General features: G+C 42.8%; 1 protein-coding gene across 4 annotated transcripts in view; it reads right to left on the reverse strand.

Annotated features, from left to right (window-relative positions):
• Positions 1-21,373, reverse strand: part of slc8a3 (solute carrier family 8 member 3) — a 178,572-nt gene that overhangs the window by 56,650 nt on the left and 100,549 nt on the right. For all 4 annotated transcript variants that reach the window (XM_050062894.1, XM_050062893.1, XM_050062896.1 and 1 more), the window contains exon 3: positions 7,424-7,530. In XM_050062894.1, the coding sequence (XP_049918851.1) occupies positions 7,424-7,530 (107 nt within the window). The remainder of the gene's footprint in view (positions 1-7,423; positions 7,531-21,373) is intronic.

Below are 21,373 nucleotides of genomic sequence, written 5' to 3' on the forward strand. Positions count from 1 at the left end.
AACAACAATATAATCGCCACATTATATATGAAAAGTGAGAAATTATCATAGTGTTCACTTCGCTGAGATCCAGCAGCACCTACTGTGGCAACAGGAGAATAACTGTAGCCCCTCCGTTAAACACTGGCTGGAGTTTTCTCTAATTTCGAATCAAAGCAATTTCATCAGCACGAGCACATTCATAAAAGATGATCCTGCATGGGAAATAATACAGAAAAGCTTTTTCATTACCTCCTCATCATATATAGATCAAACATTTATTACCCTTGATCAAACATTCATTACCTCCTGCATTAAAAAAAAAAAAAAAAAGTGAGTCGACGTATCTCGTATTACTCATCGTCAACACTGTCTGCACTTTCATTAGCAGCACATTCTGTTGTTATCTTTCTAGCATCAGAATGAACCACAGTTTAATCACTTTTTGCCACAAATACACACAACTACACTACATGGACACAAGAATTCGTCACCTGACCATTACACCAACAGGAACTGTGATGACATTGCATTCAAAAAACCATCCATACATTTTCATCTGCTTATCCGGGCTGGGTTGCGGGGGCAGCAGGCCGAACAAAGCACCCCAGACGTTCCTCTCCCCAGCGACACTTTCCAGCTCCTCCTGGGGGACCCCAAGGTGTTCCCAGGCCAGATGAGATATGTAATCCCTCCAGCATGTTCTGGGTCTGCCCGGGGCCTCCTACCAGTGGGACGTGCCTCGGACACCTTCAACAGGAGGCGCCCAGGAGGATCCTGATCAGATGCCCGAACCACCTCAACTGACCCCTTTTGACGTGAAGGAGCAGCGGCTCTACTCTGAGCTNTCAGCTCCCTCTTCACCACGACGGACCGGCGCAGTGCCTGCATCACTGCAGAAGCCGCACCAAACCTCCGATCCATTTCACGCTCCATTCTACCCTCACTCGTGAACAAGACCCAAGATATTTGTACTCCCTCACTTGAGGCAGCAACTCTCCCCAAACCCGGAGAGGGCAATCCACCGGAGCAGTCACCCTGTGATCCCACCCTGCCCTCCCTGTCCCCTGCAGGGACAGAAATCAGGGTCAGGTGCATTGTGTGCCGGGCGCCAGGCAGGGGTGGGTCCCCTGGCGTGCCAATCCCTGGTCCATATACTATAATATGGCGTTGGTCCCCCCTCTACGGCTACAAGAGCTTCCACAAGATTTGTGTTTCTGTGGGAATTTGTGTCCATTTATTCTATAGAGCATTTATGAGGTCAGGCACTGATGTTGGACGAGAAGGCCTGGCTCGTAATCTCCGTTCCAGTTCCTCCCAAAAATGCTCGATGGGGTTGAGCTCAGGGCTCTGTGAACTCATCTGATCATGTCTTTATAGTCCTTGCTTTGTGCACTGGGGCAGAGTCATGTTGGAATTGAAAAGGGCCTTTCCCAAACTGTTGCCACAAAGTTGGAAGCATAGCATTGTCCGAAATGTCTTGGTATGCTGAAGCATTAAGACTGTCCTTCACTTGAGATAAGGGGCCGAGCCCAAACCCTGAAAAACAACCCCATTATCCCTCCTCCACCAAACTTCACAGTTGGCACAATGCAGTCAGGCAGGTAATGTTCACCCGGCATCCGCCAAACCCAGACTTGCCACCTGACTGCCAAACAGAGTTGCGTGATTTGTCACTCCACAGAACACGTTTCCACTGCTCCACAGTCCAGTGTTGGTGTGCTTTACACTAGGGATGTTCCTGGCGACTAATTTCCCTGTCGGACTAGCGAGGGGGCGGAGGTTTAATCGTTAAGACGGCAAATTGCGTGCATCCCTACTTCACACTTTCATTGGATGTGGTAATTTGAGGCTTGCTGCCCGGCCATGGAAACCCATTCCATGAAGCTCCCACCACACAGTTTTGGTGCTCACATTAATGCCAGTGGAAGCTCAGAACTTTTCAGCTGTGGAATCAGCAGAGCGTTGGTGACTTTTGCGCACTTTTTACATGATTTTACGTGGTCTTCCGCTTCGTGGCTGAGTTGTTGTTATTCCTATCACTTACAGTTGACCGTGGAATATCCAGCAGGGATGAAATTTCACGAACCGTCTTATTGCAAAGGTGGCGTCCTATCACAGTACCACGCATGAAGTTGTTCAGCTCTTCACACTGACCCATTTTGTATCACAAATGTTTGCAAATTGCAAACTGCATGGCTAGGTGCTTGATTTTATATACGTGTGGCAACGGGTCTGATTTAAACACCTGAATTCAATAATGAACAAGTGTAGCCAAATACTTTTGTCCATATAGTGTATGTCGACAGGAAAGCAGGTGCAAAGGTGTATCCACATGTTACGCCCCATCGTGACAGAGTAAAGTAAAACCACCTTATCTGGATGTGGTTCGAAATCCAGTGTTTTATATGTATCTCATTGTCTACATGCAGGAATCACAAGACGCTCGGAGCTCCAGGAGCCAGAAAACACACACAGAAGGTTTCACTTTGGTTCTCCTGTCAGAGTGCGACCCAAACAAAGCAGCTGTTTTGATCTCTTCAGACTAAACCTGGCCATTGGCATGTGTCATCCTTAGCTCCAGCTGTCCTTACCTATCTTCATCTCTCCCTCTGTCTGAGCAGATATCTCTCTCTTCCTCCACTTCCTCTACACCTCCTCTGTCTGTAACAATCCTGACTCGTATTCGGTGCACTGAACTCAACAACCCTGCTGCAGAAACCTCGCTGGCTGCGAGAAATGAAGAATGGCATGTGTGTTTGCACCGTATGGTTCTTTTTTGTTAGTACCTCCAGACTTGATGTGATTTTGTCCCTTTTTGATTGGACTGAAACATATTCAGGAGCATTTCGGGGTGACTGGAGAGAGACTACAGGCCCAATCAACCAGTAATCACTGAATAATATGTTCTCACAAGGGCACGGAAATCTCGCATTTAAAGAAAGTCTATAGAGCTTTTGTTTAACAGCAGCCCCTGCAGCCACAAGTGGCAATTATGTGACAATAATTGGCACGCTGTGTTTACTTCTTCTTCTGAAATGTTTATCTATGACACACTAAGACACAGTGTAGCAGTAGCACAAGAAGAGAGAGTCAGAAAGTCTGCAAATAACTCTGTAATGTCAGCTACACAACATGTAAGTGGGCTAACATTAGCAAGTTACTGGTCAGACCGGACCAAGAGACGCTGTAACACCAAGTGAGTGTAAGAAATTTAGTTAGGGTGCATTTTTATCAATTATGAATTTAAATATTTATTACCTCCCCCAAGGAGGTTATGTTTTCGCCGGCGTTGGTCTGTTTGTCTGCAAAATAACTCGAAAAGTTCTTAACAGATTTTGAGGAAATTTTCAGGAAAGGTTGATAATGGGACAAGGAACAGATGATAAAATTTTTGGTGGTGATCGGTTGAAGCGAAGTGGATAAAATAATAAAATGGCGGGAAATCCGAGCTGCTTGGCGTAGGTCTGCGCTCTCTGAGTGCTTTAGTTTGTGATAGAAAGATTGCTTATTTTAGTTTTTCAAAAGTTACGTATTCTTACTTTAAAGCAATACTTCACCGCCCCACATGGCCACCAAAACTTTTTCCTCGGTTGCCTCCACAGTGAACGAAGAATCTAAAAATGAAGTAAATTCTTGATTAATTAAAGTCATAGGGGTCCACATTTAAAAACAGCAACACTATATTAAAAGAGCTATCTACAATCTCTCACACAGCTTGTGCAGTATAATAAGTCTTTATCCAGTTGTATGCTCAGTACTTCCCATAGTGCGGCCCTTTCTGACAGGCTACTGAACTAAAAGTGAAATGAATCTATGTTCTCTTCAAAGCAACACTCAGCTGTCATAAGTCTCTGGTCTGGTTGCTCTATGGGTCCCATAATGCTGAAGATCGGGGTGATCTCAAACTGCCGAAATAATAATGCTGTATCCAGTTCTCTTAATATATCCAAGATCTAATCTTTGCAAAGATTAGCTAACATTAGCCACTATAAGCTAGTGCTCATACTAGACCAAGTAAGTAAGTATGGTAACCTCTTAGTGTGTGGTTAAGTTAAGGGTAGTGTTAAAGGTAATTTAGTTTAAAGACTCTGTGTTAAGGTTAAGATCAGAGATTAGTAAAGCCTGGGATGCCAGTTTCAGCTAACTTTGCTTTTGACTGTCGGACACCCGTTAACTGTTTTTTTTTTTGGCTTTGCTGACAGACAGCTAGCGGTGTTAACACAGCGTCCACTGCCCACCCTCAAGTCTCCACTGGCTAGCTAACGTTAGCCTTGGCCGCTTTTGCTTACTGGCGGAGGTTAGATGAGAAGACTGATACCACTCTCTAAGCACAAAAACTGTCAACAATGATATCATGTGTGGAAATATTTGTATTACATATAATATTATAGAAATTTTTTGGTTCCTGAGAAATAAACAACAAATTCAGGAGTGGAATAAGTTTAACCTCCAAGTTTACTGACATTACAAACAACCTAAACAGAGGTGTGTGACAGACAGCTTGTGTGTGTTTATCAGCGTGTGTGTGTGTGTGTGTGGGTAAAACCTGTGCTGACACATAAAGAGAATAAAAAACAAACCAAGAAGCATCACAGAGCAGCGGAGGAGTGTTTGGAGTGATGCAGCCGTCACTCATAAAGACCTGCATAGTAACTGCTCTTCATCATGACTACACAGGGATCCGGGCGCGACTCAGACAGCGTTGCCAGACACAATAACGTAAACATAATGATCTGTTTGGTGTTTGGAGACAACAGCCAAGTGTTAGATTCTGCACCCTGCGCACCAGCTTGTGAGCCTCTCCCGTCCCCTGGCCTTGAGCGTGGTTAGATAACACTGCATTAGATAACGGTGCGCGAATCTTAAGAAAATGCCTGTCGGCTTCTTTCAGCAGACATTAACTACGACAAGCTGGAAACAAGAAAACAAACAAAACTTATGATGAAAACTTGCTCTGATTTGAATTCTTCTATGTCCTACTTTTATTTCCATATTCACCTTGCTGTAAAACAAGCCTAAAGACAAGCTTGCTGTGCAGAGGAATACAATCTTGCAGTGAGTAACACGGCCCCTGCCGAAGAATACCTGACCTCAATATTAGCCGCACACAAGATAGCATCAGAGAAAGAGCTTGTTTAGGTTCACAAAGTTTCATACAAACTATTAAATTCAAACAGTCCTGTGAGTTACACAGCCTTATAGCAAGAAACAAATCAATAATCTCATTTCACCGACAGCAATTTGCTTGCATTTCTCCACCAAGCAGGCGCTTACTTAAAAATAGCTACTAGACTCTGCATTTAGATAAAACATGCCTCTACATAATAATGGCTACTTGATCTGTGGAGATGGTAAATGATAGCAGCTCCTAGACTCCCTGTCCTCCTTTTATGCAGATGACGATGTCATCTGGGGGATGGGGGCTGTCATTACGATCAGGATGGAGTGTTTGTGGTTTGAGTTTAAGGTGTGAGATGAGAGCATGGCGATGAGATAGAGAGTCCTTGTGTGCACAGTGGTGTAAAAGTAAAGGGAGGCAAAGGGGGGAATGGGTGTCAGCGCCATGGAAGAGAGAGCAGAGTGAAAGTTCAGGTAAAGGAAGTGGACAAAGAAGAGGCAAAGAGGTCTGGAGAGAGACGGAGGAAAGACATATGCTGTGTCTCAGATCGGATATTTCTTTTAGCAGTTACAGCAGTTATTTTGTGCGCATTCACCCTGGGAAGTATGGCAAAATGCAGATCACTGTGAGCACCCGCATGGTGCAGATTTAATGGTCACAAGTGTTACGTTTGGAATGTTGGAGGCTTCTCACCCTCAGTGGTCACCATGTTGCCTATGCAGTCACGGCATCACAAACACATTTCAAACTTGTGAAATGTCGGCTGATTACCGCCTTGAACACCAAAGCACTGTACAAATATGCATCTGTATTTTTCACTACTTCTACACCGTTGTCAGATATAAGCCGTCAGTTTGTTTAAAGGGTTATTTCTGTATTACTTTGGTACCACAAATGCTACCATGAATGTTAACATTAGCTCGCTAGCTAGCTAATGTTAAATTTTAATCATTAGTCGCAGACGTCTCAGTTGACTGAGTTTCCTTCAAGTTGAGTAGGGTTTTAATTATGGTTTTTTTGAGGAGGAGGAGGAGAGGCTTACGTTTCCTGCCCTCTGCTTCGAAGCAGTAAATAGCTCACAGCAACTTAATACGACACTGTCTCTGGCTTTAGTTCGATAGTGGAATGGATGGTGGAACAAACAGTCAAATATTCATATTGAACAGCCAGGTCTGATTTGACTGACGTAATTCTAAGTTAGGGAGAGCCCTTCATTTTATAATCAGGCATTGACGTTATATTTTTTGGTGTAAGCTAGACGATCTAGGGGCGTAGTTATGTTTGGTGTTCATGCCAACACATTCTCACTCTGACCTCGTCATATACCGACATTTGGCCATTAACTTTCCACATCCAGATACGACGTGCAAGGTACCCTGGGTGTGTTGGTTGTTGATGTTCTCGGACACTGTGTCAAGTTCTGCCTGTTATATGCATTGTCTTCTTTCAAAATACACTTCAGTTTTCACAAGAAATTTAACGTTTACACACAGTCTCTTTCAAAATAAACGCACGACGTCGGTACAACAACGTAGTAAAACGAAAAAAGAACAAGGTTTGGCTTTACAATCTTACAGGACATGAACACCGCTCTCCTGTGTGAGGGTCGGTGTTTTTTGGAGTCATCCACCCTCCCATCCGCCCCAGTCAGGCTTCCGTTGCCTTAACTTTCATTCCTGTCCCGCCGTGTTTCCCCCTGATGCTGCTGAGCATCACTAAACTATGACAGCAACCGACTGCGTATCATGCCAATGTCAAAGGACAGCTTTTTCGTCAGTGTCTGACACAGCAAGTCACTGCCCAAGCGCCGGATTTCGTCGACTTTGGAGTAAGACAGGGTTGTTTATGCATGGGTGTCTTCACTGTAAGAGACTGTAGTATTAAATTCATGGTCTCATGCTTTACAAGTTGCAAATATTTGCTAAATGTGGCATTTATCATTAACACAATAGATCAGCTGATGATCGAGGCAGCCAGAATCAGCTACGGACATCCATAGATATAAAAACCTGCTGTGAAAGCATGTTCAATGTTAATATAATGATACAGAGCACGGCAATTGTTCGTCAAAAGTTTGGAGGTAATGCTTCGCCCAACAGCAATTTGCCGAGCAGAAGAAGAAATGCTGTTAGATCAGTCATTTCTGCTGATTTGACACAACACTACCAAGTCAAAATTTGCGCACATACATAGTGCACAGTGTACGCAGTATACTACATGTAAGTGTACTAACGGAAGCATCCGATTTAAGACACAGCAACAGACAACGTGTGAGAGCGAGAAACAGAGATAAGAGAGGAAGAAATATGTTCAGTACCGCACCTTTCTGCAGACTCATGTCTACCATGCGAGGTTCGGCCAGCTCCAGGAAGAAGTTCTTGTTTTTCTCATACTCCTCATCGTCAATAATTTTCACGTGAATAAGTTTGCTGCAAGAGGGAGAGGGGAAACAGGAAGGGGTGAGGACAGAGAGGGGGAGAAGAGAAGAAGAGAAAGGTTAATTTGCGATGGAGGGACACAGGAAGTGCACTGTAAGTAGGATTAATAATCAGCATGGAAGAAAGGTTAGGAGGTGAAAGGTCAGCTTGCTCTGTCTGTCACCGGCTGGACTCGACACACTCGCGGGTTCCAGCGAGCTCATTGGCTGCCACGGGTGTCATGACAACCACATTTATCACGGCGTCTGATACAAGTGGAACAGGAGGGCGAGGAGCACTCCACAGCAGAGAGGATAAAAGAACACAATGAACTGAAAACAGCAGCATGTAATCAATCAGGTTGTAAAATGTGTAAACGGACATTTCACAAGGGCAAAAAGGTGAGCGAACGATAAATGAAAGAAACTGTCGCTATCTAAATCGATTTTTATGGCTCGATGTTTCAGTCAGAACACTTTCAATGAGACGGCTGGCTGGACACTGCGAGGACTCCCCTCCCTCCTCTTCCACGCCTCTCGAGGCCCAGACGAGGCAGATAAGAGAGAAGCAGCTTATTGCTGAGTTTATTGCTCCGGTTTGAGGAGAACACCCCTTTAATGAAGTCAAATGTCTGGAGGGGTGAGGCTCTTTCCCTGGAAAAGAGCTGCGCGTGACATCATCTCACAGAAACAGCTCAATATGGCACCTCAGCCCCGGCGGCGCTCTCGCCACTGATCGCCCTAATTGATCTTTTTAAAGAGTTATTGACAAGTGCAGGCAGTTAAGTGGTCAGTAGGTACCCAGATGTCTCTGCGCCTCGCCATATCACAGTGGGAACTCCTCGAGGAATAGCTTTGTTGAATTCAATTCATGCAAACGACAACAAACAGTCAAGTCATGACACTCGCTGCATCCGCTCTCTTAGGCACCAGAAAACAGCAGACGAGTCAACAATAGTCGACAGCGGCACAGCTAGCCCTGAAATAGGGATGACATAGTTTATTATGCGTCTGACATCTCATGGGAAGACGCTTTTCCTCCTCATCCGAGCAAAAATGCAATTTTTTACGCATGTTATTTAGGGAGAGTATTTGGAAAGCGGGAATACAGCTAATAAGATAAGTGGCACTGCAGCATTCATTATGGATCGCTGCTCATGTATCATGTATCGAGTCAAAAAGCAGCTCGTTCCCTGACATCCCACTGATGCACTTCCAGCACTGTGACATATAGCGTGGCTTGTGTCAATCAAAGCTCTGAGACACACGCAAAAGCTCAAACTCTGCCTTTCACACACCCACTCAAACTCAGATATTCAAACACACTCTGCGCTGCACACACCATGTACATAAAATTATTAATCCCAGCATCTCCAGAGGAATTAAAATGCATTTCTATTGCTGCTGTAATGCATGGCTAAATCCCTTTCTCTGGCCGGTGTATATGTGTTTCTGGATGTGAATCCTGCTCGCCGAGGGGGGAGTCTACTATCTAAGATCCTGTTAGCACACCACAGACAGCAGAACAATCCATCTCTCTTTCTCTCTCTTCATATCCCACCGGCAGGGCTTTCCTCAGATTGTTAGGCGAGATGTCTGCAGTGCTGCTGCCGCCGCCTGGAACAGCGCCTTGCTTTTTCACCAGGAATGAGAAGAGGAAGCACTGGAGTCTAATGGACAAGTGGGATCTGGCAAGCACACACCACCTGGCTGTAGTGAGGAACAGCTCAGTTGCCTGACATGCATGTCGAGCAGACACGGAGAAGAAACCACATATGTAGACTCCACACGCAAAAAACAGCCATGCATTTAACGACATGGCCGATTAACCTGCCGGCAGGCCCTGGGGGTAAAATGAGCAGCTGGGCCTTCATTAACCCTCCTCTTCCTTCTCCTTTTTAAGCAGTTTCTCAATGCTAACTGATACCTGGCTCCAGATTTGCTGTGGCAATTTGATTAAATATGATAATGTAGGAATTAGCAACAAAACTGATAAAGGTCTGAAAACACATCATCTTTAATCCTGCAATAATTGACTTTTTGGCCATTATGGGGCAACACAGCAGACTGTAAACACAATTATGACATATTAGCACCTTGATTTGATAATGCTAACATGTTAGCAAGTAGCTGTCTCTTCACACATCTAGCGGGTAACATTAACACCCATTTGGAGTCGTGTTTGTGCAATATTCACTCTCCTTTTAGCTCTGTTTTTGGTCTCCACCAACTCATGAAGGAAATATCTGGATCTTTCGCTGCTAAATGCTCCACTATGTTGACCAGCTCATTGCTAACTTAGGCCCAGATCAGACAGAGCATGATTTAAGCCTGGGGCAGCTTTTTAGGGCTCGAGCACCATGTGATGTGAGGACCCTATTGAAATGCAAGGATTTTTTTATTCTTCTTCCACCAAATGAATCGCATTTTTGACGGCCTTTACAAACTCAAAAAGTCATGAAACTTTGCACACACATCACATCTGGTGAAATATTTGGTATTTTAGGGGTCTTGTGCTCGGGTTTAAAAAAAATGGCTCAGTAGCGCCCCCTACAAAATTTCTACCAAGCAGCCCCCAAAGCTGGTTTGACCTTGGAGCCATACCCTAAACCCCACAGAAGTCAGCCATTATAAATTCAATGTGCAATTTTTGTCCATTTGTGGCCATTTCCAGGGGTTGATCGACTTCAGATTTGGTGTGTTCCATCTCAAGACCTTAAAGATGAAAAGTTACTAAAAGCTTGAGTTTCTGTCGAACTATGTGACCATGGCAAGGTGTCAAACTTCCATGTTTCACCACAAAACAGGAAGTAGTTTGTAACTCCAGCATACATTGTCCAATATGCCCCAAATTTCACAGGAGTAATGACAGTCCCACTCTGTACACATCTACATGCCAATAATTAGTGATGGTTATAGATGATAGTTGATATCTTTTATACTCTCTAAGGCGGTGATTTCCAGCTGGTGGGTCACGGTCCAAAAATGGGTCGCAGGTCCATCCTGAATGGACCGCAAGTGACTTCCAAACATGTCAAGTTTGTAAAAAAAAAACACACTTCATTTTGAAGAACAGTGAAATTCCGCCACAGAAGTGCTGTTTCCTCCTATAGAATGAGTGAATAACAGACAGCTACTTAACAGAGACAGCAAACTAGCTCAACGACATGGCCAAATGCAAGTATAACGTTGAATTTAATAAACTGTGTGGACCTTGAACTAATGACTAAGAAGAAATCTGGACCCCCTGGCTGGACCAGCTGGGAACCTTTGCTCTAAGGTAACTGACTAGGTGTTAGCTAACATCCTTTTTACCAATGGATGTATAAAGAGAACTGGATTCAGCATTGGAGGCAGGTCCTGTTCGTTCCTATGAAAGTTGCTCGGTGGTGCATGAATCCAGAAAAGCTTGATGAAATTACCCACATCTTCCACATCACTGGACCCACAGAGCAAGTACATAAAAGACGTATGGCAGCCAAGTGGCTAACTTCCGGTTTAGCACTCCGCTAACTTTATTGTTATCAGACCGAATGGATCAAATGGATCAAATCCTGATAGTGAAAAGAGTCATTTTGTGGGGTTGTGATGCTCAATAACAATTATCCACTGGTTTACAGACGTATCTTTCCCAATATAAGTCTATGGGAAAAAGTCTTTTTGGCCCCATGGCGTAACGTGACAGACCCCAACGTTGTAATTCCACTTTTGGCCACTATGTAAAATTGGCTTCAAAGCCCGGCGCTGTTCCCTGGGGCTTGTTTTTACCCTGTGCTGTTGGAGGAATGCAGACGGAAGTAGAAATAGAAGCGAAAAGCTTCACCCTAATTGTAAACCATAACAAAAAGTCGCCCCAGGCTGCCACTAAAAGTGCTCCATCTAATCGGGCCCTTAGTGTGGCTGCTTTTTGAAGCTAAGCAGGGAGCAAACACTGGAGTTATTAAAACTTTTGGTTGAAAGCAGTTGCCTCCTGCATCTGGAAACAAGGCTGATGAGAGCGAGAGAGTGAAAACACTGCAGTAAAGGTATGAGCTGTACAGAATCAAAACAATGAGCTGAAAGACACTTCAAAGCTACATAAAGCTGAGGAGAACTGCAGTTGATAATTCACACTACAGCTGACCCCATCACATTATCCATAGTCAATTCATCCATTGTTAATATAAACATATTGATTAGAGCAGTTTTAAGACCAGCCTCTGACTGAGTAATGAAGGAGGAGCCTACCTCACAGCTTTCATCACGTCAACTGATATTGTGCTTTAATGACAAATTAATTTTCAATTAAATTAGCACAAACCAGTTGGCACTCGGAGCGTTTGAGCCCCTGGAGCTGTGGGATCCAGGGGCAGCTGCTTGCTCGATAATCAAGCGTCACACTAACTTAATATAGCAACAATATCTTATTCTGTGGATTTGTGGCCCTAATTTGACGTGGGACCTACGAGAGTCAATAAAAAACAATCATGCAATAATTAACTGGCATGTTAGCATCATGGAAACATTAGAGCAGCTGCACAGTTTACCAACATATTGCACCTTTGTGTGATATTTCTCCGGAGCTCCACAACATAAATTAACTTGTCACCTACATTTTACACTCTGGTGTTCATCCAGACTGAGCTACAGTACCTGTAATTAGTCCTCGTGATGTACAGCACACTAACAGAGCTGCTGAGGAAATTATGGTGTTTCCTTAATTTTAACAGTTTGTGACAGACTGCAGTGATAGATTGTTTCTGTTTGGCACGTCTCTGTACATTTGAGTACATGTTCAAAAATTAAAATACTGAAAATGAGAGTAGATACTAGAGAACAGCTCACCTGGGTTATCTGAGATGAGTGTGAATACACCAACACTTCCAAATTCTCTCAGCACACATTTGGACTTGTAGGAAAAGCACAGGTGTTACTAATAACACTAACGATGGCTCCGTTCTGATCAAATGCTCCAGTGAGAGTGACAGTGAGCCAGCATGCAGGATACAAGGATCCTGGAATCAAAGCAGCTAAATGGAATTCAGCCATCATTAGGTTTATTATTTACACCTGCGTTGCTCCTTTTGTGACATGTCAAAATGCCTGACATGAAAAAGGCCTGTTATGTCATTATAGTTAATATTCCCACATGCCATAAATGCAGCCTAAACCCTCACATTCATAAAAAAAATGAAAATACTGTAACAGTTATTGGGACAAGAGGGGAGAAAAGATGAGAAGATTGCGTCTGTGGTTCAAACATGGCTGCAAGAAATTGCACCACATCCTCACACACCAAAAATACAATTATATACAACTAATTTGACACCCCACCCACACTTATGTTTTGACGGAGACATAATGCCAAGGAAATTATTTTCTATTAACATAATGAGCAAATGTTGCGAATCAACGTAGCTGGCAGGTTGCAAAATGTTGATACTGAAGGTATCAGTAAAATACGCACTAAAAACATTTACGTTATCAGTAAAATGTTCACACAATAATCACCTTTTTTAAAATAACATTCAACCAAAATTATGATCTTTCCCTAACCTTAACCAGAGAGTATTTGTTGCCTAAACCTAAGAACACAGTCATGGTTATAGGATTTTATGTTACAAGAACCGTCTCGGAAAATATAATGGTTTCACACTATCACGGTATATGGTATTAGACAATTATTATTGTCATTGGTTACAATGATCCTTAAACCCAGGCAACACTTGTATGGGGGAAAGTGAAGTGGGCCCTATATGGTACTGTCCTTGGTGTCCATATTGGCCCCATGCCAAACATGGGTAGGTCTTCTTAAGTGCGGGGCGCCTAGTAGCTCACCTGGTGGAGCAGGTGCCCCAGCTGCCTTTGCTGCATGTCATCGCCTTGTTCTCCCCCTTTGACTCTGAAGCTGTCCTATCAAATAAAGGCTAAGAGCCAAAAAAAAGATTCCACTTGGCTAGACATAATATAGTCTTAGAATTACTGGAACACCTGAGGTTGGCACAGGGTGCCATGTTTACACCTGACAAGATACTACTACTCTTAATGTACACAAAAGTTTGTTGAACTATAGTACACATATTGGGTATGTAGTGCATAGTATGCATTTTGGACACAGTGCATTAAATGTGTAAAAAGTTTGACAGGAAGTCGAGGAGGAAAGGAGATGTGCACGCAGATGGTATTCTCTTTCTAGCTGCATTTTGTTTTCAGTACTGCGGATAAGCAAATGTACAAGGTATAATAACCATCAATTTTCATTCTATGGTATGCGGTTCTACGATATCTTCCTGCAACCTTAAGCTACTTTCACACGTCATACTTTAACTGCTCTGACAACTGCCGACCTGGAGGAGGTTTTCCCAAAAAGCAAAGCAGCAAAGCAAAACTGAACACTGGCAGAAGTGCTGCAAACTGTAGCAAGGCAACGGATAACACTGAAATTACCAAAGATTTCTACATTTTTGAACAATTGACCAATCATCTAAAGTTTGGTGGAAAACTCATCCCTGCCCGAATTTTTCTGCTGGTTGTCTTCATAAGTATCATAAGATACTGCCGCACACAGACAACTGCAAAAAAAACACTGTTCATACACTAGATTTACAATAGATACACCTTTCTGCACAATATAACTGCATCACACACACACACACCAATTACTTGTGGGGAACATTAAGCAACATTTGCATTTGTCTGTGACGATCATCAATAATTCATCCATCTATTCCAACATCTGGCATCAGCCGCTGTGGAAGCTGCAAAAAGCCACTCTGAACGATGCAGGGGAGTGTGTGCGTGTGTGTGTGTGTGTGTGTGTGTGGCGTGGTAGGGATACAATCAAACACCTGCTGTGCACACAAACACAAATCACAGTGGCAGTGCAGTGTTTACAGGGACTGTCCTGCTGCCGGTGCAGTGGTGGTGGCGTTGTATGAACGGGCTCACTATGGTGTGTTGACAGAAAAGACACAGAGGGTGTGACAGTGTGTGGCGGACTGTGTGCTCACACTCATGCGCACGCACATAGTGAGTCGCAGGTATACGTGTGCATGCTCACACTTCTCTGCTGCACTGTTTTTATTTACGGTGTCTTGATACATTCTCTTTTGTGTTCCTGAGCTGCTGTGATATGGTTGGTTTCTATCAGAGGTGTAACGGACACGTTCAGGGGCCAAACATAAAGAGAGCCAGAGCAGGGAGCTGTGGGGAAGCTACAAGAGGTGTGTTCTCTAATCTGTTGTTTTAGCTAAATTGCCATCACTTAAAAACGTTCCTTCTTCACTCAGGTGATTAAAGGCATTGCCATATGTGGGGAGCCAGGAGGAAATTAACCTGGCTAAGCATTGAGACTGGAAGCAAAGGGAAACAGCTCACTAATTAACACACTGTATGTAGTTTATTTAATCCACACACAAAGAAAAAATGTAAGAATGATGATTCTTATGGTGTTATGTGGAGTCACCTGCTTTAACTATTAAGCTATGGAAAGAGAGCAAGGCTGATTCCCCCTGCTTCCTGTTTGTGCATGTGTGTCTTTCGGACCTGTGTGTAATTGACAAGCAAGAGTGAAAACATTGAATTTCTCCTCAGGGGGATTAATAAAGTAAATAAACTTAAAACTTAAATTTCAGCTTTATGCTAAGCTATGCTAACCAAACACTGTCCTGGCTTCAGCTTCAATTGTAGGCTCTGCGTAGAGGTGTATCCTACACTGCAGACAACGAACAACCAGAAATGTAACTACACGTCGCGGCAACACAGACCTCCTGTTTATTTTTGTAAGCTGAAACCATTTCCCTCAGTGGAGACAAAGCTTTTATTTGCTTTTATTTACTTTTATTTCAGATAAGAAATAATAAATTGTGAAGACAATAAAGTCCCCACAAAAAAAGTATTTTAAGTTCTGTGTGAGAGTAATTCTGGCTTCATATGAGCAGTGGGAAATCCACTAGCCGCTAGGCTTATTTATACAACAGGAATTGTCATAGGCTTATGCTAATAACATTAGCATGTTGTATTTGTGGGGAAAATATGTCTAATATAAGAAAGTTGTTTTGTTGATGAACCTTGCGAGTTATAATTTTTTAACGATACCTTGTTACATGTTGCTGCTATTTCCAGTTTCATACAAGTAAAGGAAAACTTTGCTAATTAAGCTAATTTCTGCAACAGGAAAAGTCAGAGGCTTATGCTAGTAACGTTAGCATGCTTTATATGTGCAGAAAATATGTTGAGTATAAGAAAGCTGTTTTGGTGGTGAACCTTGGGAGTTATAATGGAGCAGAATGTTGTAGCGATACTTTTGTTAAATGTTGTTTCCAGTTTCATACAGGTGGAGGAAAACTTTGCTAGTGGCTAATTTCTGCAACAGGAAATGTCATTTACGTATGCTAGTAATGTTAGCATGTTGCATATGTGGGGAAAATGTGTCTAATATGACGCAGTTGTTTTGTTGCGGAACCTTGCAAGTTATAGCGGAGCCAAATTTTGTGACAACACCTTTGTTAAATGTGCGGTTATTTCCAGTTTCATACAAGAAAACATTGCTAGTTGCTAGGCTAATTTATGCATCAGGAAATGTCATAGGCTTATGCTAGTAACGTTAGCATGTTGTATATGTGTGGAAAACGTGTCTTGTATAAGACAGTTGTTTTGTGAGTTATGCTGCATTCAAATGAGGTCATGTTTACCGTTATGGTATTCACAACCAAGTTCACGACTTTGTGAACATGACTTCCCACGTTGTAAAGACAAGCTTAAAGGGATAGTGCACCCAAAAATGAAAATTCAGCCATTATCTACTCACCCTCATGCAGAGGGAGGCTCAGGTGAAGTTTTAGAGTCCTCACAAGACTTGCGGAGATCCGAGGGGGAGCGGGTAGCAACACAACTGTTTTTCCAAACAACTTTTTATGTCGGGGCTTCAGGACACTACGGACGAGCAGTATGGAGATATTTTGTGGTTTCAATTATGTGTTTTTGGATGTTTTAATCTGGGGTGCCGTCAGCCTGCATTAGGTGGAGTTGTATTGCTACCCACTCTCCCCTGGGATCTCCACAAGGGATGTGAGGACTCCAAAACTTCACCTGAGCCTCCCTCAGCATGAGGGTGAGTAGATAATGGCTGAATTTTCATTTTTGGGTGCACTATCCCTTTAAGAGTTCCCTTTAACCACAATATTGTAATGGAGCAGGATTTACCTATTTGTCCAATGTTGCTGTTGTTTATACGAGTATAGGAAAACTCTGTTAGCTGTTAGGCTTATTGTTAATTGCAATGGGAAATGGCATGGGGTCATGCTAATGATGTTAGCATATTGTATATGTGGGAAAAACATGTCTAACTAAAGACAACTGTTTTTGTGTGTGAACCTTGTGAGTTAAACTGGAGCCAAATTTTGTACTTTTGTTTAATGTTGTTGCTATAAAGCCGTGTTATGTGTTTTAGGTCTGTTAGATGAATCAGTCAAACTCTACTGCACTTCACAGAAACTCAACAAAGTGGCAGAGACACCCCACCGCCAACGAGCATTTTGGAACAAGTGCTCACAGTGGCAGAGGCCACTTACGGAGGCTACAGCGTAGGCTCTACATAGAACCTGCACACAACCAGGCTATAAATCAGACATGAGAGTGGTATAGCTCTCATCTAACACCCTGCAAGAAAGTCAATAAGCATATTTCCCAAAATGTCCATCTGTTTCACGATGGATGCTGTGTGTAACATTTTTTATAAACCATTAATTTTTACTTCTCATTGCAGAGATGTTGCATCCCGTCTCTGTTCTTTCTCTCTGGTAAGTGTACCTACTCACTTAGAAGGGTAAAATTAATATGAAAAAAAAAATCAAAGGTTGAAACTAAACTCTCCCTTTGTGATGTGAAGGAATTAAACAGACTACAGACAAAAACCCACAAAATCTGACCTGCAGGAAAGTAAAAACTAAGTAGAGTGAAGTAAAAAGGATGTCCATCTTCTCAGCAGTGCTCTCATTTGTTAAATTGAATTACAACGTGTCAAACCAATGATTTATTGATGCTAACATGCTAGACATAGCACCCTTAAATTGAGTATTAGTGTGGGAAGTGCCACTGGGTAATGACAGGCGATTAGAGGGTTCACACCTCCGCTGCACTGGGCTGCCTGCAGCCAGCGGCCTCTGCCTTCCCAAAGTCCAGAGCGGGAGGAGGAGGAGGGGGAGAGAAGAGATGAAAACAGTAAAGGGAGTGAGACATGAAAGTGGAGGTGGTGCAGGGAGCCAAAGAGAGAGGCAAAGAGAGATAGAGAGGCAGATGCAGAGTGTCTCTTTCTCCCTCTGTTCTGCGGCCAAAAACCACACTGCAGCTGAAATTTGCTTTAGCTGCCCGCCTCCTCTCCATTTTCCGATGCCTCTTCTTCGACAGCAGATTTACTGTTTTAGTGTCCTCGCTGGCAACTGTTCCACAAACACTAAATAATACTGTGTAACCCCAAGAAGTGTGAAACCACTGTGGCGGAGTACCACATCACAGGAAGTGATATGTGATACGTGTGATATCCAATCTCCACTTCTCTGTTGGCGCCGACTGACCCTCAAATCGTTCAGCTTTTACTCTGCAAGCTTTCCCTCTTTGTGAAGATTTTCACAAAAACTAGGGAGACTTATGTACTCCAGGCGAGAGCCGGAGCAGCAGCTAAAAGTGCTGCAATTAAATACGACCTTTTCCTCTCTCCCTGGTCCTCTGTATAAAACACCTGCTGCCACCGACCCCGGCCCTGGGCTTTCTAGTTTGAACTAAACACAACCTTTCCAAATTCTCCTGAAAGTTTCCTCTGCCTCTGTCTCTCTCCTTAATCCACTGAGTGCTTTTCAGTTGCTTTTCACCCTCATGCAAGACTGCATTTAACCACCACAGAGGCACGTGTGAGGGGACTGAAGCATGGTTTTTAAACAGCACGCATTATTTTCACTTCGCTGCAGCGTGGAGGCCTCGATGGCGGCAGGATTACGAGGAGTTGTGTTCCTAAAAAGTTTTAGTAGAAAACATCATTTGCATCTTGCTCAAAGTAAACCGACCTGGACAGTAGAGGCTGATATCTTTTTGGGGAATCCTGTGGGTCACGGAATTCACGTGACTCGTACAGGACAGGAAAAAGTCAACATGAGCAGGCAGGACCAGAGATGTAGAAACACAGATGCTTTATTGGCCGTTGGATTATACGTCAACGGCGCATACAGTAAGCAGTCAGCATTGGCTAGTTGAGTAGAAAGTAGAAAGTTGTATATTTCTACACTAAGTTATAAAATAAAGGTACATCTTAACAAGTACCATTCTCGGAACAAATCGGCTGTATTTGGCGTCTGACTTCCGGCAGATGGCGAATGCAGCCTCTGGGGGCAGACCCCCGATTTTTTGGCATTCCGGTTTGATTTGGGCGGAGGAGGCGAATTTCCGTTTCCGACTTCCGTTTATATATAAGTAAATATGCTGAAGCATTGCGATGGATTCAGAGTTTGCAGTGACGCCAATTATGTTCCGCCTCATTAGTTCACCGCACGGACCGTTTAACCTGGCAACAACTGCAGCCAGCTCAAACGTGATTGGTCAATATCACACGGACTACAAAGAGCCTACAACCAGAAACCAGGGCTCTTCCGCTCTTCTTCCGGAGGCAAGATCTCCGGGGTTTGCCTAGTATGCCTTGTATATAGAGACGAAACAAGTACTAACCAAGGGAAATAATCCAAACCCATGTTTGACAAATGTGAGTTTAACAAGTCCCAGTGAAGATGAACTATTTCACATCACCTCATGTCCAGCAGTGATTATATCCTACATATCAAGTTTCTACTTAACTGGAGACAAAACTTTTTTCTACTACACATAGATCATTAATGCATTTTAGCATTAGCATTTTACTCCACACGGTTCCCTCTTCTCAAACTCAATGTTTTTTTTTTGTTAGATGCCTGAAATAAGGTCTGTGGTTCACACAAGCTTAAGAGACTTTCACATTTCTGTTCTGCAACATTAAATATGTCAGTAAATACCCTGCTTGTGATTTTTGAAACTTCTATGAGCCTTAAAAAAGGTGATTGCTAACAAGAGGCTAAATGAGACAACAGAAGCTCATCACGCTGAGCTGCACCAAACACAGCTTTACAGTCTTGTTATGGTGGTAAAGTTAGGTCATGTGACCGTATAGTGTAGTTTGTTTATGGCCTAACTTGCTTTTTACTGACGATTTCATAATAATTATCAAAATTGTGTTCATTTGTGAAGATTATAATGTATTTTTTTGTCACAGAGTTTATTTTCAGCAATAATCCAAACAAGGAAACAACTGTAATGCTTACTTCCATGTCGGCCTACAGAAAAACTTCATCCCTGGAGCACTCTATGTGGTGTCTCCAAATGTATGTCTATAGGTGGGACAGGAATCATAACAATAATGAGCTAGTAATGTAAAGGTAGTGGCTATCAAATAGTTTTCACGAAGCACAGGAAATATATGCTGGAAAATATGAGAACACATGCCATTTTATGTTACGCATGTGAGGTAAATGGATTGTTTGTCAAGATAATACTATTGCAATCACAATGCTAATTTCTATTAGTGGACAAAAGGAAATTCCCATTATGTGTTAACATCAACGGACAAAGGACTAAGTGCATTGTAGTAACAGTTAGAATCAGAATAAGGCCTATTAATGAGTAGGTTTTCACTTACATTGAATTTTCTTGGTCTTTGGTGCAGACACTAAACTTTCCATTAACATATTAAGAGGAAATAAAAGAGGCCCGAGTACTGAGACAGTCAAGAACATAAAAACATTACAGAAAATTAACAATTAAAAAAGAAAAAGATACCATGAAAAACATTATGCTATACTGTATATCCTAAATTATTGGATATGCTTTGTTTTAATGTGTAAATGTGAAGTTCTGAGAGGAATAAATGCTTTTTTCTTTATCATTTAACTTAACTTAAACATTTAATTTAACACATACGGAAAGGTTATGGGACAGGAGACATTCTTCTGAGATTGGAATGAGACAGTAATTGTTTTTCTTTTTTCACCCTGTCATGGAATTGGGATGGGACAGGAGTCGTTTTGTTGGAGTGGGACAGGACAGGAGTGAAAATCCATTCCTGTTCTACCCTCTACTGTACAGAGGCCAGGAAATGAATTAATGTGACATGACAGAAGAGTGACAATCATCAGAAAACAACTTTTAAAACCACCATTTCAGCCCAGTCAGATCATGGCAACGCCTCCACTCAAAATCCCAAATAAAGTCAAGCCAATAAAGACGGGAAGAGGACAAGGAGGGGAAAAAAGGCCCCAGTGCCTCGTGGGAAATCAGTGCCTTAATTAAGCAGGCCTGGTTTCTGTCACCAAGCACAGGGATTATGGGCCTCGCTCATTATAGTCCTGATTATTGCTTTTCCCCAGCAATCACAGAAAAAAAGCCAGTAAACACATTTGTCAATGATTTCTTGCCAATCTGACGACAAACTTACATCAGATTTAATATTCCACACCCACAAGGCCCGCATGTGCCCCTTCCTCCCCTCATCCTCGCCTCCCCTCCCCCCCGCCGTCTACTTTATTTATTCTCATCCGGCGAGGCAAACAAATCAAAGCACACTTGACCAACTGACAAAGAGCTAAAACTTTTATAAACGAGGAAGTAAAATCCACTTCCAAATGGCGACCGACCTGCTGAAGTCGGGCATCAATATTACATAAAGCAAACAACAAATGAGTCACGCAATCACACAAAAACCTTCCACACGGCCACTCGCAAATTCGCCGGCCAAGCTCGAGCCAGATGCAATAGCTGTGATTGCAAGTTGTTTAAAGGCATGAGAGTTAATGCAGCGGTGC

This window comes from Epinephelus moara, chromosome 14 (assembly GCF_006386435.1).
Source record: "Epinephelus moara isolate mb chromosome 14, YSFRI_EMoa_1.0, whole genome shotgun sequence".
Taxonomy (NCBI): Eukaryota; Metazoa; Chordata; class Actinopteri; order Perciformes; family Serranidae; genus Epinephelus; species Epinephelus moara.